Source organism: Bacillus rossius, chromosome 7, assembly GCF_032445375.1.
Source record: "Bacillus rossius redtenbacheri isolate Brsri chromosome 7, Brsri_v3, whole genome shotgun sequence".
Taxonomy (NCBI): domain Eukaryota; kingdom Metazoa; phylum Arthropoda; class Insecta; order Phasmatodea; family Bacillidae; genus Bacillus; species Bacillus rossius.
The window spans coordinates 57,072,339-57,098,236 of record NC_086335.1 but is presented as its reverse complement, the minus strand read 5'-3'; the positions used below and the strand labels follow the sequence as shown (position 1 = coordinate 57,098,236).

Below are 25,898 nucleotides of genomic sequence, written 5' to 3'. Positions count from 1 at the left end.
TTCCGAATGACTGATGGAGGCTCGGCTGGTCTGCTCACTTACATTTGGTTTTGGCATGATCTTAACAGGGTTCATAGAGGGCCGAGAGTTTATGGCAGTCTTTCTGATGATGCCACTTTGTGGCATCGTAGACTTAATGTCCACGATAATATTACCTGCAGATGAAGACTTTGAAGACCCAACAGGAGATTTCTTACCTGTCAAGTTATTTTTATCAGTATTCTGTGATTCACAAACTATACTAGAAGGTTTTTTAGACACTATGAACACACCCGATGTCAGGTTTGGGACATGTCTCGGATCGACAGTAATTATACCTTTAGAGTTCGCAACGAGAACAGGTGTCTGAGAGTTGGATGCATTTACAGGTTTGGGTGGGAACTTCCTCCTCTCGGGAGATGAATCTGACTCCAGACCTAATTCAATTGAAATCTTGTTGTCACCAGTTCTCTTCAGAGAACTTCCTGAAGATGAATAGGACACACCGTTCGGTATGCCCCATTCTTTCCTCGGCCGTCCAGGACGTCTTTTCACTACCACTTTATTTTCAACTGGTGCTGCACTGTGTGTGTGATTTCCGGTTACCGATTTAAGATGAGAGATGTCCGATTGACGCTGAAGCAATTTCCTTGGCATGTCTTCGTCTGATGGAATACTATCATTAGCATCCTCTATCTCCCCACCACTCCACTCTCTATCGTAATCTGGCTCAGATTTAATTTTCTTTACTGGTGGATCATCTATATCTGAATCGCTGTCTTCCAAATGTTTACGTTTACCTGCAATTAAATTAACACAACAGTTAGTCCACTATCAATTGCCCAACATTATAAAATTAGATATATAGTAGCAGTTTTAACATACATATGCACTTTAAATTCAGTGTAACTTTAACATAACATTTCTAACGGAATCAAAGAATTAAAGTATTAAAAATTAAGGTTTGGAAACAAATTAAATGTGCTTCAATAAACAGGCAAATGTAATGTGGGCAGTTATAATAAATGTAGTTTCAATTTCCTTTGGAAAAAAATATATATTTAAACACAGAACATTTTGTATCTGATATTATTGATATTAACCATTCCTGCATTTTTACACCAATTTCCTGTAACGACAAACATTTTTTAACATATTATAACATATTTTTCTTTACACTTTCCAGCATTTCAGAATACAGTAACACTTTATTTTTACATGCCCATTAATTAAATTATGTTTATGTATCCTGACTCACCTTCCACATTAGCAATATATTCCATTTATATTATTTAAAAAACAAGAAAATATTACTTTCTCTGATATTTTGTTCTTGGTTTTGCTATAATTTTTTGGTGCTAAGAAACTAACCCTTTGTTGAATTTATTGCCATAGCATACATGCCGACGTACCAAAATTATTCTTACCAAACAATTTTCAAAGAAAGCACTGCACTTCAACCTATGTCAATCAATACATGCACGTGCATAATGTGTAAACTTGCATTCATGATTTACAGTGAAATCTCATAACAAAGTACCTCACTATATAGGATTTCTCACTTTAAAGTTCATATTTTTAGGTCCCAACAGAATGTTTTACATTTAGTAACAGTTCATTATAAAGTACCAAAAAGGCGGAATTTTTCAAGTATATTGTAATGAGATTTCACTGTGTCCGTAGAAGAACTTTGCATTACATATTCATACAAGGAAGAAACTCATATTAAAAATATATATAAAAAAATTGAAAAATTACTATCAAAATCCTCTGTCTTAGCCATAGTGCCACACCACGATTTCACTTGCTCTAGCGCCTTCTTCTTACTGCTACGAACCGGCCGCCTAAAAAGAAATGAAAGCAAAATAAGTTACTGTGGAAGAAGTTTTTTGATGCAGAGTACAAAGAAATGTTGACTGGATCATAATAAGAGAAAAAAGAGACAACAATCATAGAATAAAAGCCCATATATTTACAAAAATTACATAAATGGATTTAAAAAAAAAAAACACTTTAGTTAGTGAGAACTAAAATTCCACGTTTCTTCAACTCTGGCAAGCCCTGCAGACAATAAAAGTTAATCTTAATGTCAGGTTGAATAACTTTAATATTTACAATTTTGTTACTCAAGTTAGAGAATTTACTAAGTTCAATGTAGCCAATTCATCATTACAACACATCATTTCAATAATGTAATATTTGTAATGGGACTGTTTCACTGATACATACTTTTTCTTGACTCCAAACTACTACACTTAAAAGCAACAAAAATGTCTGATCTTTTGCATGTACTGTATGTAGTTCAGTCTAAGTACCTATTTTATTTTTATTCCAGCAATATGAACAAAAAACGTTATTCCTATCTGAAATGACCAAATCTCGTTAACTGTATTGCCATTTTAAAGTTATGGGATACCCTTAATATGTATACATTATATTTACCATTGGTAATTCAATTAAATTTCTAAAATTTATGATTTTTATGTTGCAGTGAAACCACAATAGTTTATGTTCTCTCTAATTTAATTTTGCAATTTGCAATAATTTATACACTGTTCTTGAGGTAGGGTTTATTTCACATTTAAACCAATTTTAACCATTCACTTAAATTATACTGCTTGGAAACCATAAATTCTACTATTTATTATCCAAAACATTGGAAACACAGCCATTTTAGAATGAATGTCCCACATCATAGATAGATGTGTAGCACAGCAAAGAAATCTAAAATATAAAAATATTTCTAAATCTCAAATATAAACTTTACTCCTATAGTGTTAATCAATAGCATCAATGTTCCATACGAATGTGATTAAAATATATTTTGGTGTGTGCAGTACAACAAAAAAGTGTTAACATTTTGTATCCTCATATACCTATTTAATTATCTATTCAAAGTGCAGGGTGGTTTTGTTTATAATTATATACATGCTACTATGTGTTTCATGCTTAATTTAATTTTTTTTAATAAATAAATAAATTATGTAAACTTTGATAATGCTTGTGTGTTCACTTCTGAGGTATCGAAAATAGTTGTTAGTCAGAAAATAGCTAGTAATTAAGCCTGTGCAAAATTTCAATTTTTTTTTAGCTTGAAATGAATACGAATACAGTCAAACCTCTATCTATCGAACTCGCTAGTATCGATTGTCTGTGTTTATCGTATACTTTCTACGGTCCCGGCAAAATTACCATACAACTAAGGTTAAAAAAGTCAGCTTGTACCGATGTTCGAATTATCGTTTTGTCCACATTGATCGTACAAAATATGTGGTCCCGTCACTATAAATTATAATAGATGATCGTTTAACCATAAAGATTTTGCAGAAATAACCATTTCTTAGACAGAAACCGTCATAAAAACAGTAACGATTGTATCCAGAAGTAGTAAAAATCACCTTAAATCTGCAGCCAAGTAATGGAGCACGTAAACATGAAGAAAAGACAAATGAACAACAACTTACGAAGAAATATGGATTATGTACCATAACTACAGTACAAACCCAATTGTTATCTTATGATAATTACCATAAAAAGAACTAAAGATTCTTTGTAGATACCATAATACTACAGAAGCACGATAGCTACCACATTTGCACTACAGTTACCGTAACAACCGAGATGTATATTTACCGTGATGGTAATGTATTTATTTATGACATATTAAAATTAAAGAACATTATTGAAAAAAAAAGCATGTTAAATTTTTATATGTACGGTTGGCACATGTTGCGAAGAAATAATGCGATCTGAAAGAATGCACCTACTACTACGAAAAGTGAAAAGGGTACTCGTGGATTTTTAGGTTATGGCAGTCTCTCTCGTTTTTTCAGTAATATCGGCCGAAAATTAACAAGCATATCGGAAGTCGGCAGAACTGCCGATTCAACTAAATATTGGCAAAATCGGCTACTTCAGTACAGCTCTACATTTGATGACATGAGTAAACATATTTCAGACTTCAGGATATTGAAAAAGAGTTTAATTTCCATGTAGGTTTATTGTGCGTATGTTTTTTTTTGCAAGTGTAAATTGAATTAATTAAAATGCTTCCATTTTTATTTTTTTTCAACTGATTAAACTTTAATGACAAGTAACTGATATATTTCTGACACTAATTGTGAGGTTAAAATATTTTTTTTTTCAAAATCTAAGAGTGAAGTCCACATCTATTGAATGTCCGCATCTACTGAATTTTTTTGTTGGTCCCCTAAAAAACGATAGATAGAAATTTGACTGTATCAAATTATTCACAAATATTAATATTGAACTTTAATAGTAAGAATGTGAATTAGAATCCAACAAACACATTTTTTCACATCAGGTATGAAAAATTATAAAATAATACTGAAGTGAAAGGTTGGTTAAGTTAATTCAGCTACTATTATTATGTGGAAAATGTTTGTTAAAATATTTAAAATATGAAAAAAAAAAATTATGCAGCTAACACTAAATTAATCTAACCTAATGGACCAACCAACCAACCAACCAACCTTTCATTTCAGTACCTGTTCGCCTTATTTTCTACAACCTGCTTCTCTACATATTGATCCAGAAAGTTTTCATGAAAAATTCCGCAAAATCCATTGCATTATATTTTACGAAAAATGTGAATCTTTTTTAAAATGCTGTATTCCCAAATTTCTGATTGAATGAGCTCATACTAACATATTTGAACCGTTTCTATTTATGAATTTTTATTGGTAATGGCAGCCGGTAAATTGTATTTTAGTTCAGCAATATTATAAACACAATTTTTTGCTAATGTCATCTGGAATTTAAACCATTATTTATGTTTTATTCATATATTTTTGTGTTGCAACATCTGTTTCGCCATAGATGTAGGCAGTAAGCAAGATGATACTGTATCACATGGTGTTTGATTGCATCTGGTATTTAAACCATTATTTAAGTTTTATTCATATATTTTTGTGTTGCTACATCTGTTTCGCCATAGATGTAGGCAGTAAGCAAGATGATACTGTATCACATGGTGTTTGATTGTGACTATTGATTCATACGCCACTGAAACTATGTCAATTACTTCCTTTAATGCCCATCTCAATGGAGTGTCAGTGTTTTGTGGTGTTGTAGTCTACGGTTGTTTGGTTGTTGGTATTTGTTAATTTGTTCCCACTTCTGGTACGTGTGATGAAAATAATACAAATTATATATTTTTTTTCAAGTTTGAAATGACAAATATGCAGTGTTTGGCATTGTTTACACAAAATAGTAGTAAAAAAACTTTGAATACCTGTTGCATGTTTATAACATTGCTTATTGTTAATATTTTTGATTATGAAGTCCCTTTAAATGCACAAATTACATAATCTCAGCAGTGAACACTGTTACATGACAAACTCACGAAGTATGCTAAGTCAAGTTATCGAAAGCAAACAAATATTTGTTATTGTGTTTTATCGCATAATCATGACACCATTATTTTAGGTCATCAAAATTTGGAGGAAAAAGAATTCTCTCATAAACGTTTCATGATGTTTTTGGTCCTGCTGTTACGATTCCGAGCACTATATGTAGGCAGTTTTTCCTTATAAAAATTGTACTTTTAAGTTGGAATCTAATATTCATTCGGATATTACCGCTTACTTATTTAATGAACAGAAATACAAAGTTGTCCATGTGAAAATTTTCTTTTAAAGATGTTTTCAAACGTTAAAACCGTTTGTCTGTTCATCTTTGTCGCCGCTTTGTACCGCTTATAAAAATGTAGCCAGCCCAGTGCTAGTTGGCATCATTCATGTTTGGTTACGTTGATTCCCGTATAAGACGTGCATACGTAGTCGAATATCAATAGCTCCCCAATTGCACGCGTGCTCTGTCTAGTGCCGAGTTAACTACATTTGATATCCCACAACTGTTTCGTGGCGTGTACTACAATAGTTATGCTATTTGGCTCACGATCGGTCACGGTTTTCATTTTTCTATTTAAAGTTGAATGAAATATGTTTTTGTTGAATGACTTATTAATTTAAATTGTTTAGCTAGCTTTTGTATACTCTAAATTTTAAATAAACATACTTCTCATTAATAGGTTTTGTTTTTAAGACTAACTTCATTTAACAAAAAATGCTTTTTTTCACATAAAAATCACACCCCTAACTTTTAAAACTTGACTTCAAGTATAAAATGTGTGACATTTATAAGATAAAATACGATATTTCCAAGTGATGGTATTTGAGGTCAAATCAAATAGTTAATTATTAGTATTTATTTGATTATTAGCACAGGCATAAAAGTATTACAGTGTTAAACTTGCCCAGGTGTTTACATTTGCAATTAAATAATTTTATAATTTATGCACAGTTTTATCATATCCACTGAAAGGCATTTAAAAATAATATCCAATAGGTAGGGACACCTGTATTTCGCGAATTCATTTAGTGTCAAGGTTTTTCACAAAATACTGTAGCTTTTCTCCTGTGGTTATTGGCTGAGGTCGGTGAGAGGTGTCGTCCCGCTCTTGACGGGGCCAATGAGAATGTGGTCACCGTACTGCTGCACCCTCACAATTTGCCATGACTCTTAGAAAAAGATACAGTGTTTTGTGAAATACCTTGACATGAAATGAAATCGCGAAATACAGGTGTCCCTACCAATAGGTTATTTAAACAGTGCAAACATAAAAAATGTAAAATTTCACAAGGTTTGTTTAATTAATGCGCCAAATACTTCAGCATTAATCACTGTACTACATATTTAGAGCTGTAACACAGGCTTTTCCGTAATGTGCACATTTTTCTAACAGTCCCTAAAAAAATGGCATTAATGGGTTTCGCTATTATGTATGTGTATGGTAAAAAAATTTTCTAATATTTCTATGGCAAAAAAATGTGTCACTTCAAATGTAATAAATCTATATAATAATATTTTTTTTCTCAGTACAATAAAATTAAATCAATAAGAGTTCCAGGTCGGGTGTTTTAAAAGAACCAAAACAGAAAAAAAAATTGTTTTGATTATTATTTAAAAGGTTAATGCAGTGTAGTAAACACAAATCTGGCAGTATAAAATCACGTTTCCATACCTGCCAAATTTGGCCAGTCCAAAAGCGGGAGGATTTTTATTGGGGGGGGGGGGGGGGATAATTTTTGTTTATTTTGTAAATTTTGAATATTTTTTTTAAGAGTAAACCAGCATGATTAGCACAAGCAATGGGCAAATTGTGTTCTAAAATAAAATACTTTAACAAACACTCTGCTTTTGTCACACTATCTTCTTTCCTTCTTGTGTCACGAAAAACGTCTAATTTCTAATTTGATGCCATAGCATTGACGGCATGTTTCTTCGTATTTATATGCTTCACAATGTCGCCCTTTCCGGCATGCGAGACGAAAAAATCATGACACAAAGAACAAAATGCCTTTCCTCGATTCCAAAATACACGGAAATTCGTCACTATGTCTTCACGTTATGGTACGAACCGTAGTTACTATACGATTGTACGGAATAATGGTACAAACATATTAATTCTATAAATTTATTGCATTAGAAACTTCAAGATAAACAGAACCAAAAATCGGGAGATTTGAATGACAAATCGGGAGGGCGGGAGAAAGGGTATAAAATCGGGAGTCTCCCGCCTAAAGCGGGAGGGTTGGCAGGTCTGCGTTTCCCACGCCAACGAAAGGCAGTACCTGTCAAATCCGGCGTCGCTGGGCCCAGCCTCCATGTGCTCCAGCTCCGAGTCGGGGGTGACGACGCGGGGCCCCGGTGGTCGGCCCACTTTCTTCTGCGAGATGGGGGCCAGCGGGGGGCGGCTCCGAGGTGAGCCTCACGGCCAGCGGCGGGGGCGGCCGCGAGGGCTGCTGAGGGGCCCGGGCCAGGCTGGTGACCCCGGAGACCCGCAGGGAGGGCTGGGCCGGCCCCTGGGGCTGGTGGGCCGGCCGCTGCGGGGGCTGGATCGGCGTCCCGGCCGCGGGCCTGGGCTGCTGCATCATCTTCTGCTTGGCGAGGTTGCGCTCAAACGCTTCCACCAGGTTCTCGCACGCCTGCATGTTCTCCACCGGCTCCCACGTGTTCTGCTCGCTGAGTGGGAGGGAATGAGGAAATGAATCAGGGCTTATAGTGTCATTGACACCAAGATCATTAGAGACAATGATTAAACACGAGTAACCAATCCACCCATCTGCAATACATCAAATTTCTCATTTGCAAAAAATCCTGCTGTGACCACACCCAAAATAGAAACCTGACAGCTTTTACAGTGAGATCTATGACGACTCAAACATTGTGGCTGTTTTAAGTGGAAAAGAACGGTAAAAGAGTGAAACCTCTATTTTTGTGCAATTCTTAAAAATGAGTTTCTTTTATCAGGATGTCTACTACATAGTAAAAAATATTAAGCTAAACACGATATTGGGGGTGGTAGGTTACACTTTGATATTTCTCTTGGCATAAAAAATTAGGCAAGTAAATGAAAATAGAGAGCACCAGCACCACAAAAATAACACCCTAATTTGAATAAATTAACTTATCAAATTTTTTTTCTTTGTTAAAACAGTCATTAAAAATTTTAATCACAATTTTCCAGTTAATATTTTGAGCTGCAACTAAAGTAATAGCAGACCTTCAAAATCGCATTTGTTCCCGGAAAACAGAGAGCTAATAGAAACAGCAAAAATAAAATATTGTTGTATTTCCATAACAGTGTCCATTATACATTGAAGTATATTTTAAAAAATGTTGAAAAATCATTTTGCATTTTAAAAATCCTGGAGTTAAATTAAAATATTTAAAAAAAAATCAAGGCCAAATTATTTAATTATTTTGGGCAGACCATTTCCATCACATCCAATGACTGAACAATTTAAAGGTTTCTATAAAGGTGTGGACCCTGAAAACGGCTAAAGGGAAATTTGCAAAAAAAAACCTAAAAAAGTCAACGGTTTAAAGTTTATTGTAGAATTTAAGCATTTCTTTTTAAATGAAAACACGAGTTGATAGATTGTCATTTCTGAAAAGTCACAAAGTGGGTCATAACACTTAACCAACCATTCACACAATTACATACAGTAAAACCTATTTGTTGAGACCCCATTTATTGCGACCACCTCTCCATTACAACCCGATTTCGAGGAACCGTGAAAAAATTGCCGAAAATCCGAAGAAAATCGGACAGAAAATAAGTTTCTTGTGGTGAGTAGCGTGTTACTGCGTTTCTCTTGCAAGTGCTGTACTGCCATAGGCAGCGCATATCTAAAAAAATAGATACCACTTTCTGTCGACCTGGCAGCGCTTAACAACCCCCATTCCACGTCCCTTTGCCGGCAGGGTGCAGATAAAGGTTTTTGTGGCGACGTGTTTACGTTTAGCTTTTTGAGAGTGTCTAGTGTGGTACACAGTTAAGGCTGCTGGATTTCTCTTGATTTTGATTACTATCGGTTGACAATACACAGCGACCGACTGGATGCACGCCCGCCTCGACTTGTTTTAACTGCTGCAGTGATGTTTGTTTTGACAGCTCAAGCAATTATATTTTCCCGTGGGTTGACAGAAAAAGGTCGCTTCACCAAGCATAAAAAAAAGGGTACGCCGCTTATTCCCCACGCAGGAAACACACTGGCTGCCATCTGTCTCCCCCGCACTTATCTTTCTTTTAACATTCAACGTCTCACCTCTCGCGCGAGCAATAATGAAGCGACCACGCATTGGGCCAATTTATGCTTTGTTTGGTGATAACAGCTTGATTTTATTCGGTATATTCCTTTTCATAGGACCCTTGCTATTAAAATACATTTATATTTAAGTTTTAAATCTTGTAAATTCCTTGCCAGAGATGACTGAACTCGAACTTGGTGTGAAAATTGACATATTTTGACCCCTCCCTCACCGCTTTAGTACCCCATTCATAATAGCCCAATTTTACGGGAGAAGGGAGGGTGAAATGAGCATTTTCTCACTGAAGGTTTTTCAAAGGGGAGCGAAGTTCAGGTGTTATAAGGGAGGACACACACTAGATGGTTTGTGTGTCTGGGAGGGATGAGCTTATGCGTCATGAAGCCGCTGCCGCCAGCCAGCCGGGCGAGCTTCGTGTGCGCCCACTCGCGTTGCAGAACCTACAGCTGCCATATTTTTAAAGGAAATGACCCATTATTTATTTGTTATTCTTACATGAACATTATTGGAAGTATTAAAGCCGACACAAAAATATATGCTGTGTGTTAAAATTAACAGATTTTAATGATCTTTCATTTCATTTATTTTTTTATTTTATTTTTTTCCGATTTTCACATTTTGGTCAAAATGTCCAATTTTTTGACGGTTCCCGAGAATGTATTCGTAAAATCACTGCTTCATTAAATCCGGGGTTCGTGACATCGGGGTTCTAGTGTATTTAACTACGGCAAGCAGAAAACGTACATGTAAACTAACCAGTAAAAATAAACTGTCTTTTGACATATTTTCTTTAGAGGTGGCCTGTAGGGCGACGGACTTGTCATGAAGGTTGAAGTGGGTTTAAAGCAAAGCCGTCTTAGCATTGTGAGTGACAGCATCCTGCCATTGTACGGCTGGTTTCTTAGCGAGTAGCGGGAGGGGGGGGGGGGGGGGGAAATCAACTGAAAATTTCGGAAAACATCTATTACGACCCCCCCTCTATTACGACCCTATTCCTGGGAACTGTGAGGGGTCATTTCAGAGAGGTTTGACTGTAGTTAAGTTTAATGTACCTATCCTAACCACTTATTACAATATTTAACTAAGTTTAGTATCAAAATGCATTTTTAAAGAAAAATGTCAGTAAGTAAAAAAAAAATGCTAATTGTGTTGAAAACTTACAAAAATTCTTGTGGTACAATTCACAGCATATAAAAAACAATTTTTAAGGAAATGAAAAAGTAAAATAACATTAGGTACAGAATTTTTTAAGTAACCAATTTTCACACTAATTTTTTGCTCAACTGTTATGTTTTTGTATAAACCTTTTGCAACGCTTTTGCCTTATTTTAAACACTGCTTTTGGTCAATATTATTTACTACTTTCTGGGGTCCCTGACTATAGGGTACGAATCAACCAATTTTTGATTAAATTCAATTTGATTCTAAATCCTCAGATCCCATTGGAACTAAAAGAATCTGCAAATTACAGAATCAGAATCGACCTAACACAACATCAAATCCGGTGTTATAGCAACTCCCAGAGCCTAGGTTTATTTACTTACTGCGGGTAGCCTTCCCACTTGAGCAAGTACTCGAAGCACTTCTTCTTGGGGTTGTAGCGCTTGGCGAGAATCTTCTCCACCACGTACTCCTCCTCGCCCGCTGCCGCAGGGTTCCCGTCCAGGGCCTTCGTGTCCTTGATGCTCTTCCTCACGACCTTGTTGCTGTTGGTGCGCACGCCCCTCGCGGCCGGTTCCTTCGACCGAGTCTTCGAGTTGTCGCCGCCCGCCTCCATCTCGTCCTCTTCCTCCTCTTCCTCGCTCATCTGCTCCTCCTTGATGTCTATGTCCGGCATCAGAGAGTCCCCGGAGCCCCTATGGAACGCTCGGTCGCCCTGGCTGCCCGTAGACGATGGAGACACGTTCTGCAGGGAACAAAACAACGTCACATTGAACTCGCATTTTGCCCTGGCTGCCTGTTGACACAGACACGTTCTGCAAGGAACAAACACCATGTTGAATGCTCTGTCGCCTGGCTGCCCGTAGAAGGCACAGACACGTTCTACAGGGAACAAACATTGTCATGCTGATCACTCTGTCCCTCTGGCTGCCTATTGAAGACAGTGTGGCATGAAATTACAGAGCAGTATGATAATAGCACCAACAAAATTACACTGACTGAATATGATTAGAAAACCGGAGCAATTATAATATTTTCTAAAAAGAAATGAGTCACATTAGTGAATGACTATTCTCTTATTATAGTATAGAATGTAGTAGTGTCATCATACATTCCATTAAATCAAAGGGTTTTAAACATACAAACAAATAATAATGATGTTTCCAATACCTACCAAAGAAATATTGAGTGAAATATAAAGCAAAATTTATATTAATTTAATTTAGTCCAAAAACATACAAAGCTATTAACAAGTCAGTGTAAAACAAACACAATGATCTTTCAAATAATTTTAACTGTATGTACAATTTTTTTACATATATTACAACAGAATTAAAAATATTTTGAATAAATATTTATATATAATAATGAAAACTTTGGGCTAAGGATTTCTTTACCATTAACTTGAAAATTCCCCTCGATATACGTCGGGCACAGGCTACTGTAATATCAAGCGTTCATAAAAATTAATATGAGTTCACATATTATATAGAATTAAAACATTGTCTTTTAAAATTAATCCAATTATATGAGCCGGCTAAGCTGATTCAGTTGTGAACACAAAAACAATTATTTACTGACCACTGGGATAGTAACAAAGGTACTTACTGATGCAGGCAGATATGCAAGTTAATTACAAGCATCATATTGTTTTCAAAGTTTTCATTTGTTAGTGCTTAGTATAAGGCACAATGACTCTACGGACTTACTGTGATAGTCTTCATACACACACACACTCCTATTTTGCATTGCCTTTTATTGGCAAGCCCTAATTTATGAGCAAACTGAAAATATACATATAAGAATTCCGCATCCTTTAAACTAGGAAGACTGATCTCAAATATACATCATTATCATTTTATTTAAGAGCTTCACATTCATGTCATATTAGATATCAGTACATACGCCATACAAACCCCACAAAAGACACACAAAACCTTTTTAAAAAAATTAAATTCAGAAATTTTAATTGCTGATAACTATGCTGAATAAAAATCAACAGACTTAATCAAAACACATACAGATTCTCTAAAGTACCTGGAATTGCTTAGAGTTCTTTAAGCTGCTTGAAAAACGTAAAAACCAATTATAATACTCAAGACATAAATACTATATCAAAAGACAGTCCAAGGTTAATTTCTCTTGTTGATTTTTCATTATGTGGCAATGTTTACAGAAATCAAGTGTGCCATAGAGCATGAGTTATTTAGAACTGCATTGGAATTTTAAACAATAGTGGTTTTGTGCAGTAATGAGAAAGTTATTAAATAAAAGATTTATATTATTTTAAAAAAATATGTGTGCAATGTAACAGCACAACAGTCACATCCTGCATGAAACAAACATCATGTTGAACACTCTGTCCCCCTGGCTACCCAATGAAGACTAATAAGACACATTCTACAAGGAACATAAATCATGTAGAATGCTCTGTTGCTCTGACTGCCTGCTGAAGACATAGACATGTTCTGCAGGGAAAAAACATTTGACATGCTGAAAACACTGTCACCCTGGCTACCCAATGAAGACACAGACACATTCTTAAGGGAACACACGTAACGTTTCTCTGTTGCCCTGGCTGTATGTAGAGGAAGGCGACACATTCTGCACAGCAACATGTACACAGTACATTTATTAAACAGAACCGCAGCTCAAAAAATAATTGAACCATCCTTAAAAAAGAAAACAAACTAGCCTTATTTACATAGTACAAGGGCCAATTGTTGGGAATGCAAACAAATATATTATTTTTCATCTTCTTTATGTGCCATCTCCTCTAAGGTCTGCAACCAATGCTTTAAATCTGTTAAAAGGAATTATATGGCACTAAAAACAATGAAACAATTCAATAAACAATAGCCATTTTCTTCCTTCATCACATTTTTACATTAGCCCAATTTAAATAGCACAGTAGAAGCCCTATTTTACATTAATGCTTTCTAAGTTTTCCTGTTATTTGCACCATTTTATTTCTGCCCCAATGGAAAATGGTAAATAAAAAATGTCAATTCGGCCGAGTGTTCAGCCAATGATTCAAACTACCCTACAGGATGATCACACCCACATCATTATTAGGGCTACAGAAATTAATAATTTTTACTTAGCTAAGCAATGAATTTCATTAAGTGAAGCAATGCTTTCACATCTTACATGGATGCTTAACCACCGGGTGGTAATGGACCAACATCTGCGGTAATAAAGTACTGGTTCCCTTGAATTTTCTTTTATGGAATCCTCTGAGACTAGCCAACTTCCTGCTCCATCAAAGTAGAATAAACTTCTTTACTCTGAATGGCATGGGCGCAAATCTGTAGGATTTCCAGGGGGGGCCCGTGAATTCTGTGGTTTAATTATTTTGCGCTAGAGGTCAACCGAAACAAGTCTTCTAGATGATAAGCTCGTATGTTATACACTTTATTCTTACGTAAGTGATATTAACAATAAAGCGGAGCAACATATGTTTTAGTAATTATTAATTAATGACTATAAGAAGTGATCTCTCAAACATGTTTAAATAATTTCCTAACCTAAATACATAAAATATTCATGAAAAAATCTATAAAAATAATATACGTGAATATAATGCAAATAGATAACACCCCACCCATACATTACCATTTTCCAAAAGTGTTTATTCTAATTTCAGATCTTGAAGCAAAATGTCAGCTTCACCGTAGAGACCGATTAAGTTGCTAAGAAAATCAGTAAAAATTTAATATTAGGGTAACAGATCTTATTAAAATCATCTCAATCTGACGAATTTTGAGATGTAAAGAGTGGGGTTACATTTTAAGGCTTCTGTACCCAAAGGGTAAAACAGGACCCTATTACTAAGACTTCGCTGTCCGTCCGTCTGTCTCTCTGTCTGTCCGTCTGCCACCAGGCTGTATCTCATGAACCGTGATAGTTAGACACAACAAATACTAAAAGCATAGTAAAATAAATATTTAAGGGTGCTCCCATACAACCAACGTGATTTTTTTGTTCGTTTTTGCTCGATATTGAAAACGGCAACATGTAGATGCTTGAAATATTCACAGAATATTTAGTTATGTATTCACTTTAAAAATAAATGATTAAAATAAAATAAAACAAATATTTAAGGGGGGCTCCCATACAACAAACGTGAAAACAGAATAAAATTTCACAAATAATGTATTTCTGTTACCGCTATAACAAGAAATACTAAAACAGAATAAAATAAATATTTAAGTGGGGCTCCCATACAACAAACATGATTTTTTTTTTGCCGTTTTTATAGATAATGGTACGGAACCCTTCGTGCGCGAGTTCGACTCGCACTGTGTCGGTTTTTTTTTATGCCACATCACATAATTACTGCGATTAAAATGCTGTTCGTGAAATTTTTGTTCACAGTTTTTGATGCGCTCTAAAAATTCAAAGCGCCAAAGCTAATAAACAGATCAACATCAAATGAACGATTGAATCATATTAAAACCATTAAAAACTATTTTATTTAGTAAAGGCATCAACCAGGTAAAAAAGAAAAAAATAACTTAATGACACAAATGAAACATCTCGGAGATAGAACAATGAAATTTATTCTACAGCTAATTGAACCACATACATTTATCGGCTTATATTTAGTATAATCAGTATTTTGGCAGTGAATTATTTAATTAAAATATGCCGCTTGATTAGGTATTAAAGAGACGCGTTTGCTTCCTTATTAACTTAAATACGAATGTGTAACGTTTAAATACTTCTTTCTCTTTCTTACTTCTGTTTACTCGTGCAGTGTTGCAGTTATCAAATAACAAATGTTATAAAGTGATTATCGGCCATGAATTGTGAAAATTATCGTTTGATAATAAAAGGGGAGTGATTTTAAATTCCATATTGACGAGGGAAAAAAAATTTTCCCTGTATATTCACATGTAATGTACAGAGCAGCTAGCCTTACAGAATGGAGATGAGCTAAAAAAATTCCAGAAAATGGTATATAAGTTAAAGTTCGTAAATAAACTAAATTCTGCTATGATTACTGTTAAAGTATTAAGTTGTTTATTTACTGGAAAAAATAACGTTACATAATCACTTAAATAAAATATATTACCTAACTAATAGTCACTACTTATAAAACAATCAAGCTTACCAGGTGAGAATCAGATTGTTTTCCGTTTCTTCCGCGTCACGAACTTATCCATGTTGATGTTTGCCAAGAAAGCAGAAGACTGGCGCACACGAGAGCAAAACCACTTTAAAAACAGACTACCTGAAACCTATAATACTGTCATTTCCGAGGACAAGGTAGTGTGGGTAACAATGGGGAGGAAATGCTAACGGAACCCTACCCTAGCTTCGTCCTTTGGAATGAACGGTTTCTAGGAATTAAGGGTTTCAAAGTTCTCACTGGAAAACTCCATACCATGGCTTTCGCAGAAGGGGTAAGGGAAAATAACTACGGAACTCGAAGGTAGGAATGTAAAGCATGTCAAAGTGTCTGTCGTCGTTGTAAATAATAATCTGATATATATATGTTGTGTACACCATTAACTTTAAAATCACGAAGTGGGCCCCCCCAAGGAGGGGCCCGCCCATTAATTCCAGGGGGGGCCCGGGCCCCCCTGGCCCCCCCGGGATCTACGCCCATGCTGAATGGCATCCAACCAGATCAAAGGAATAAAGGAATTTTCAAATATAAGTGATTTTCAGACTATGTTAAAATATCATTAAAAAAAATTATACAAAATAGTAATACTCTGCCAGCCTGTAACCAAACTGAATTTTGTGGAAATGTGTTTTAATATTAGCTAACAACATTAAATTTATGTTGGTAATGTATGAAAATATAATCAAAATAATATATTCTTACAGAGTCATAGTTATCTTCACTGCTGACTGCAGAAGATTTTGACCTCATTGCATGTGAAGAATCTTTGGACTGCCTTCCTGAAGAGCCATCTTTGTCTTTGGCTTCAAACACTGTCTCCTTCCTGACAGAAGAGTCTTTGGCAGCATTTTCATGATCGAGGCTTGTTGAGCGAGGAGCAATTTTCTGAACAGCAACTTCTGCAAAACAAAATACTTAGTATCAATGTACAAAAGCATATACATTATTAAGTATTCTAATAAATGCACTAAAAATTTTGCATTTTACCAATCTGAAAAGGTGAAAAGTGTATTTCACTAAATACCACATCAAACCTTGGCCAGACCACAGCCTCTCACAAAGATTATTTAAATTAGAATCTAGGAACTCCCACAACAATTTTTACACATGGGTTGCTGTCATTTTGTGGAATACACTTTACAAGTTTTTTTTTTTTTTTTACAATTTACTTGAGTTATTGAAATAATTCAAAAAAATTGTTTCGTTAATGACAATTTTAACTTATCAATGTTATTTTTTCTCCCAAAATTATTCTAAAAACAGTTTTTTAAAAATTCAGTTTTATAACGGTCCTTGGTGGCCAAGGTTGATAAATGTCATGCTCATACGATGTTATGGTATCAGAGATGATAAATATATTATACTATGACCATTATATTTTTTAAATAATGAAATAATGTTTTTAGTAGGTGACAAAAAATAACAATCCTAAAGTCACATGTTTTGTTTGGCTAAATTTGCAGTGCTAAAAATATAGTACAATCTTCTATATATGTAATGTTATTCCTCTGAATATTATTCCTCAAAATGGTAGAACATACAGAATACGCAAGTTTTTATGTGTACAAAATCAGTTTCTACTTTCTAGTTACGATAATCTAAAACTGTTAAACAGATGTGAATGTAATTTTGGTATATGTGGAGATAAGATTCAATGGTTTTATTTTTAGTACAAATTAATTTTAAAAAAATATTTCTGTGATATATATTTTTATAAAAGCTGTTTTGTAATACTTACTCCACCAAAATACCAAAACATTAATAAAATTTATATGCTGCATTATTACATTAAAATAATTTTTAATAAATTGTTATAAAACAGATAAATTCAGAACAATTAAAATAAATTAGCAAGCATTTGTGTTTTAAAAGTGAATCACTGAGAGAGACACAATAAAACTAATTAAATACACATAAACACCACAAAAATAAACATACAACCACTTAAGTGCATTGTTTCTATTGCCTATGAGCTATTAACTTTGCACTAACAACACAAACATTTAAAAAAATCATTTGTTGATCACAATAATGTAATTTCCAAATGCACCAAAACGTAGCTGCAAAAAGAAATCATAAACAACTCCCCAAATATCTTGATTTTCTCCTCAATCACAAAATTCAAAATGTAGACTTACTGGATTGGAGTGCATTCCTATCTGCTGGCTGAGAACGAGGGCTATCCTTTCTCTCCTGAGACTCTGGTCTTGTGGCAGTGACACGCCCTTTCTATACAAAACAGAGAAGAAAATATTATTAAATTTACACATCATGTATCCAAGTCTATCCTTTCATCCTGATGGCAAGATCCTGTTTACATTTAATCTGTGGTACATTAACAATAAAAAATCTTTTAATGGAAATTTTTTTTTACGAAGCTACAGTCCCACATACAGGTAAGAATAGCTAACCCAAATTTAAAAAAATCTAGATGTCAATTTATGGAAATACGCCTTTCCCCAAGTTTTAAAGTACACAGACAAAAATACAGTATATGTTAAGGTCTACATTAATTCTTCTTATTATAAAATTGCAAAACAAATCATTAGACTGACTGAAAATAAAACAGTGGTGATAAACAGCATTACATTAATAGATAAAATCTACAGCAAAATACCTTCTAAAAACAAACATAATTATCAGCAGGTGTAATTTTTTACAATTTGGCCAATAAAATTTAACTACTGTAGCTACATTAAAAAAAAACCATACTTTCTTGGAAGTCATTCAAACGTTAAGTTAAAATGTCTACGTTTTTAAGCACCTCTAGCAAAACTTGTCTGCCATCAAGTGGCGGTGTGTGGCAAAGAATACTCACCTCCGGCACACTCCTCACTTCCTGAATCTTGGCGTTTGCGATGGAGGCAAAGCCCTGGATGGCGCGGCCCGCGGCTATCCAGCTGTCCCGTATCTTCTCCTCCAGCTTGCACCAGCTCTGGTACAGGTGCCATGACCCCAGCTCGTCGGCCTGCCGGTCCTCCCCGAATCTTTTGTTCTCGTTCAGTATCGAGCTCTTCCACAGCAGAAATGCCCACACCTGTGGCTTGGTTTCCTGCAACATGAACGCAACATTAATGAACATCTACATAAATATGTTTACCTGTTTACAGAATAGTAATTATTCACCATTTCTAGAACATTTCTTTCATAAACTTAAGATCTTCATCATGGTTGGCTGATTTAAACCCTTAAACACTATTTAAACCATGGATTAAATCAATTGGTTCTTATGAAAAACAAAATTATTATTTTTTTAAGTAATATTTTTTATTGAAAGTTCTAATCCCACCCTAATACAAATTAAATTTGGTCATTAATGTTTTTTTTTTTTTTTTTGTGATTTACATGGACAAATAATTATACACTAATCAAGATCTTATCATTTAAATTATCTGAATAAGTTTTAAATCATAACCAGCTAAATACTCATCTGAAATTAAAAATATTAAATAGTTGATTCCTATTCTATCGGAAATTCCAACTACACTGTAAATCCCCATTGTGTGCGAAACAACCATTCTATGGAGAATCCTCCCGTGGAGAAATACCCTTGCTGTTGTTAAGTCCCAGTCCTTTGATGTTATATAACTTTTCTGGCTCAACATGAGCGGCAGAAAGAAGAATGTTGTATGGCTTTAATTTGAACATGGTGAGAACCAAAACAACTAAAATAATTTTTTAAAAAAATTGGCTTTAACAAACAAAACAGGTACTTTGGCTTTTTTTTTCCAACCCTGACCTTCATACATACAAACAAAAATCAATCAAAATATTGAATTAAATTAAATTACTAATCATGGTAATCAGATATGAAAGTGAATACATAAGTAACATCTTAAGAGTAAGTGCTGTCAATCACAGAGGATTATCTCCCGCCACTGTGTCTGAGATAGCCAAAAACCAGCTCGTGCGACCTAAAAGAGACTGTGCACTTATAGTTTACCTGAACTTTCTCTTTTATTTTGAGCTTCATTTTTTTTTCTACAAGCTTTGCCATCCACACTTAGCCGACTTTTTTTTTTTATTCGACCAGCAACTTTCTGCAGACAAGACTGTAGTTTATTATTTATTTTTAAAAAAATTTTATAAGTTGGTGATTTATGTGTTTGATTGAAACATCTGTAGTGTGCTTGCACAAGTTAAATTCATACTGAAGAGAAGTTTAGAAAAATATTGTCACAAGGCTGGGCCGCAGGACAGCCTGCTGGGCTTGCTAGCGGTCAGACGGCTAGAGACAGCCATTCGCCCCCATGGCAACACACGGCCCGTTGACGTCATGCATTTCTCGCTCGGTTATTGATCACTCTATTGTGATTCTTGGATTTGACATGGCTTGTAAATAGGTACTTCTCTACCCATCGCATCAATCTTGAAACTTTTACAGCATATCTAGGATCTCGCATCAGTTCTGTCTATCGCATACTCGGTGGCCCACAGAAACTCAGATTCATAGCGACAGAAATACCTAGAAGACAAGTGTCCTAATGGCATTCTAATAAACTATATAGCATAGGACTGGTACTGAATAGAGTAAGTTAGAACAATAACGCGCTGCGCGCAAGTGTGCTGTTCCCTTCCCCCTCTTTCCCAAGAGTGACTTACTGCACTGATAAGAGGAGAAACATGACACGTCTGGTAACACTGCACTGCACTGGCTACCACTATTTTCAGATGCTGCAATGTATGTCTAGTATAAAAATTGTTAAGATTTCACACGCAGCATTTTCCCAGGAAAGAAGTAAAATTCCAGACGGTTTCCATTTTTCTCAGGCCCTTTCAAATTCCCAACATTTACCCAGTTTTTACTGGTTCTGAGGCCACCCTGCAGATATAGCATATATAATTGTTACAGGCCTCAAAGTGCTTTATTCACTGGAAAAAAGTGAGAAAAGTGACCTTTGTGATAGAAAAAGTGAGAAAAAAGTGATCTCCAGGAAAATAAGTGACTAAAAAGGTGACCTGATAGCAATTTGCAGTTCCTTTCTACCTGTGTGGTTTGTTGTTTCATCGTAGCACACTGAATAGTATTCACCATCCATGTCTTTAAAAATAACATTATTACGAAAATATGGGCTTAATGCATCTGTTAGTAGATACCTACCTAAATTTAGTGCTGCTCAGGCTGAAGTCCTCAGGCACACCCTCACCAAACATACTTTTAAAAACATCAGCTATTCCTCCACAAGATGATGCTGAATAATTTGAAATAATACATTTCATTACCCATTTCAGTTCTGCACTTGTTGCACGATCTCGTACACTGTAAAGACATTTAACATGGTTTTCTGAGGACACTTCACTTGATGTGGAAGCTGAACATGAAAGTCGAACGACCGTGAATTTTAGCTGACTAGGAGCCAACTTATTTCGACATTCACTCTTATGTCGCTCGCAAGTAGCATGCTGAGATAGTGCTTGATACCCTTTGGTTGATATTTTGATTGTGACACAGCAAACTGCACAAAAAACATCAGTATCGTTACGTTTTTTTTGCCCACTCGTTAATGATATATCCATTATCATCGCGCCTCTCTAGCCACTCGCTACGAAAACGACACTTCCCCATCTTCACCACACAAGAAAAAAGAAAACATCAAAACACAACGATATTATTTTCCGGTTACTTTTTTTATCTCAAATAATAGTAAAGCATTACACAAGTCATATCGCTAGCAAAGGCCCCTAAGGACAAAACTAACTTAAGACCGTAATCAGACTAACTACAGAACACACTGGCGCGAACATAGGTTATCTGTCATCACGTCAGCCGATCTGTACTGTCGGGCGAATCAATTAATGGATAGTTCGACTTCAGTTGTTGTTTACGCTTTTACGCATGTAAAAAACAATCTCAACACAATCCGTGTTATGGCAAACGGCAAATACCTTGATTACGGTCAAAAACACAAATTCAAACATTTAATTAATGTCACTTTCATAAACGTAAATGCAAATTTTGGGCACCAATACCGAAAAAAAAAGTAAATTAAGTGACTGTTTAAAAAAAAGTGACAAAAAAGTGATTGTAAGTGAGTTAAGTGACCATTTTCGACCCCTGATGTTAGAAATTGAATTATTCAATGATGATTTGTGCGTGTCATGGTCTAGAGGGGGTTTCATTTTAGTTATTTTATATTAGAATTATTGCATTTGTGACAATAAACTTTTTCTCAGTATAAAATAAGGTTGTATACATGCATGGTTAGAATCACAGACTTGTCTCTCCTGGGTCCTTTATTAAAAAGCCTTACATTATCCTAATTAAAAATCAAATATCTAAATTATATGAAGGAAATAAGTAAAAAAAATTATATAGCCAAAGTTTCTTAATAAAACTCTGTACAATAGTTTATCAACACCCAACAAAATTTTAACTAGCGTACCACTTACTCTTAACTAACAAACTCAAGGAAAGAAATTAATTTTTTTTATAAATATCTGAAGTAAAACAGTATTTTTACACTTCTCAAAGGACTAGAGAAAAAAAATTCTACATATTGTAGAAAATAATAAAGAGAAGTGTGTCTCGTGTGAATGGCCACCAAGTATAGCAAATACGTAGTTTATAACCGATATCCTATCTAGTCTGCTAAATGGATTGCTCTATTTTTCAGTTTTTTTTTCCTTGTACAAGTCCATTGAAAATAAACAGAAAACTATTCCCAACAGTATTAGCAACTTCACATTCCTTTCATCCTGCATATTTATTTCAGTCCATTTATATTCATAAATTAAATAATTTTAAGAAAAAATTTGGACTTCCTGTTGAAAATAATAAGCACATACACTTGCATTTTATCTATAGTCCACTAGTTTGACTATATAAAACACTAGCGTGAGCAGTTAACTTACAGATGGAGACGGCTGCTTGAAGTCTGGATTAGAAACGCAGTCTTCCTGCAATTTGTGCAACTGAAATTCTTCCACAAAATGAAACACGTTGAAACATGACCCGCAAACTAGCACATCAATCTTGCCAATTTCATTCTGGGCAGCTGAAATAAAAATCCAAGAGCACAAAAAAATTATGACTGGAGACAAAATTCTAAAATTAATTAATCATAATTCTACCAAGAAGCAGTAGATATTAAAATAATAAATACATACAAATTATACCTACGATTATTAGATTCATAGCCTGCATCTACCCAAACTCCTAGTACCAAATATAATTTGTTCAGCTTAAAAATAATCAATCCATATGAACATTCTAAATTTCATGGCTACTGTTACTAAAGACCATTTAAAATTTGCTAAAACGAAACATAATCAGCCTTTTTAACACTAATGATACACTATGTAATTTGGGACAAGTATTTATTGTGGATTGCGATAAAACAGAAACAGTGAAATACAGTGAAATACAAGTTAATACAAGTTAATACACTGAGTAACACACTAGTGCAAGTCAAGATGAATTTAAGCATAACTTTACTCAAAACACTGGAATTTTACTCTTTGCATCATCCGAAATTCCATGGACCTGAATATTGTATTTTTCGTACGAAGTTACTTGCAAAATGTTTACGTGAAATGAGTTTTAAAAATTAATGACACACCTTGATTGTAATAATTCACCTCTTATTAATTCATTTTCATATTACCAACTCTTTTATAAAGTCCTAATAGAAACACACAAAAGTTTGCCTATTTATTTTTTGTTATGAGTAAATTTGCCACATATAATAAAATTTTAATTGTTTTATAAAAAATAAAGCTTATATTACAACAAAAAAGACAATTATAAAAATATTACATAGTGATAAACATTTTATGGTCTTATATGTTGTAATTGCATTTAAAAACTAAAAACAACAACCCAACTCTACAATTTTAAAAACAAAACTAAGCTAAAAAATATAGGCCTATATGTAAAAACTGTAAATAATCTATTTGCATAATAAGGAACTGCAGATTGTGAAAGTAAAAATGTGAAAACTTGTTAAATAAAAATATATATTCATTACTAACAGAACTGCCTTTAAAGCTAAGAACCATGTTAATGATTAACTCCTTACATTCAACATTACATTTTGCCTTCAATAAAATATATATATGGTGACACAAACCATTTCAAAATTTAATAACATACCAAGACAGCAAATAGCAAATGAGCACTAGATCAATACATTAGATTACAACCTGATGTGTAAGAGGTGTTTAGCTACATCATTTTAATACCTTTAATGACTTTTGGGTTTTTATTGACAGTTGACGGATTACCACCATCAAGTTTCATGTTCCCCGACATTGTGGCTTCATTGAAGTTTTTCGCAGACTCTGTGGAAAGAAGAACCGCAATTTCAGTGACCATGAAACCATTTATATATATATATAGATATAGCACACAAAGTTAAGTGTCAAATATCGCAAAAAAATTTGATTATAAAGTTACTATGCCATTACTACTTTGCCTACTCCATAACCAATAGCTGGTAAAAGTTCTAGATCACATATCCAAGTTTATCACTTGATCCTAATGGCATGATCCTGTATGCATTGATCCTGTGGTTCATGATTCTTAATGTTTTAATTTAGAATGCCAAAAGATCCAGGAAACAACTAAACATGTGAAATAAAAATAATTCCGATCTTAAGTTGAATAATAAAGAAAGACGTTCCATAAGATCAGACACAAGTAGTTTGTATTGTGATATTTGACTTTTTGTTTAGCCAGGATATTTCGGTATACTTAATTAAAACAGCAAGCATCATGTAGCACAGGATCAATATATAGAGGATCATGCCATCAGTATCAAGGGATAACTTGGATACATGAAAAAGAACAATTACAATTTTTTAACTGTGTATAAGGTCACGTAAACATCAAAATTATTTTGATAAAATATCTAAACCTAAATAATCTTTTGTGAATCTATTGTTTCATAATTATATTAACACACAGGTAACAAAGTTGATCAAGAACTATTTATTTTTCATTACTTCTGTAAAAAAATAACTATATTATTAGTGCATGATTAACATTTAATGTTTTACTTACTACCTTGTAGTTTTAAACAAAAATATATACTGAATGCATTAATAAATATGTAAATATGCATAGTTAAGTGTTTTTTTCAATGTATAGATGGTTTTATTTTATATCCTAACCCATACACAGTATCCAAGTTGGGGAAATGAACTAAAAACCGCTAATTGTGTACATTCACATTGTTGAACGTTGGCAAGCCTAAATTTACACACTGGTTTGTCACACTAGCTGTATCTGCTACCGCTCAAATTGTTCGTTGGGTTAGTGTTAACTTTCACAGAGCATTCATTTCAATTATGATTTTAATATTTAAACATGCTCTAATAGCGAATTTGAATTTCGCGAAAAAAAAGCGCCTTCTTTCAAATGCATTCAATGTAGATAAAGCTGCCTATTAAATTTATTATGTTCATATGACAGAGTCAAATCAACTTAGTTTAAACTAGATATCAAATACTGCCAGTCTATGAATTTTAAGTTCACAATTATAATTCACGATAAAAAAAATAATGCAACCCTACAAACCAATAAATCCAATATTTACAAAGCACAATTTACCTCCTCGTTGAAAATACACTAGCTAGAGGAACAGAACCCAAACAAGATGGCAACGTATAGTCGATATACACATTTGGTTCGATATCCTCACATTCTTGAAAACGTTGAAAATATTTTAAACTGTAATGTTAAAACGTTACTAATATTGTTTATAATTTCTTATCTTCAAATAGCTTCTAACCACCCGCCTATATGAAAAACAACACTTCACTTTCTGAAGAATATCACATCACCTCGCTTCAGAACGCGTCACGACAAAGCCGACTGTGGCGCTGTTAACAACTCGGAAATTTCCTGTAACTATGCTGCTCTATGCTATAATTTATATTTAAAATATGTAATATTACATTCAAATTTTTCTCGTAATTAACGTAAATATATTTATTTTGCAAAATTAAATATATAAAGCTTATTAGAGCCTTTATTTAAAGTTTATAT

General features: G+C 34.2%; 1 protein-coding gene across 2 annotated transcripts; it reads right to left on the bottom strand.

The window, feature by feature from the left end:
* Positions 1–25,719, bottom strand: LOC134534110 (uncharacterized). 2 transcript variants are annotated; one of them, XM_063372171.1, is made up of 10 exons: positions 25,461–25,719; positions 24,092–24,190; positions 22,763–22,905; positions 18,729–18,962; positions 18,049–18,139; positions 16,613–16,809; positions 11,160–11,521; positions 7,635–8,025; positions 1,738–1,823; positions 1–779 (listed from the first exon to the last, which is right to left on the bottom strand). In XM_063372171.1, the coding sequence occupies exons 2-8, from the start codon at positions 24,159–24,161 to the stop codon at positions 7,638–7,640; spliced, it is 1,485 nt and encodes a 494-aa protein (XP_063228241.1). In that variant the 5' UTR covers positions 24,162–24,190; positions 25,461–25,719; the 3' UTR covers positions 1–779; positions 1,738–1,823; positions 7,635–7,637. The 2 variants fall into 2 exon arrangements, with proteins under 2 accessions (XP_063228241.1, XP_063228240.1); XM_063372170.1 differs by lacking the exon at positions 25,461–25,719 and adding an exon at positions 24,912–25,417.
* Positions 25,720–25,898: the final 179 nt, after the last annotated feature.

Coding starts and splice junctions, on each gene's coding strand:
- LOC134534110 (XM_063372170.1), bottom strand. CDS start 24,972: ATGCATATTTACATATTTATTAATGCATTCAGTATATATTTTTGTTTA. Junction 22,906..24,091: donor AAACCCAAAAGTCATTAAAG/GTATTAAAATGA, acceptor TTTTTATTTCAG/CTGCCCAGAATGAAATTGGC. Junction 8,026..11,159: donor AAGTGGGAAGGCTACCCGCA/GTAAGTAAATAA, acceptor CCTCCCACTCAG/CGAGCAGAACACGTGGGAGC.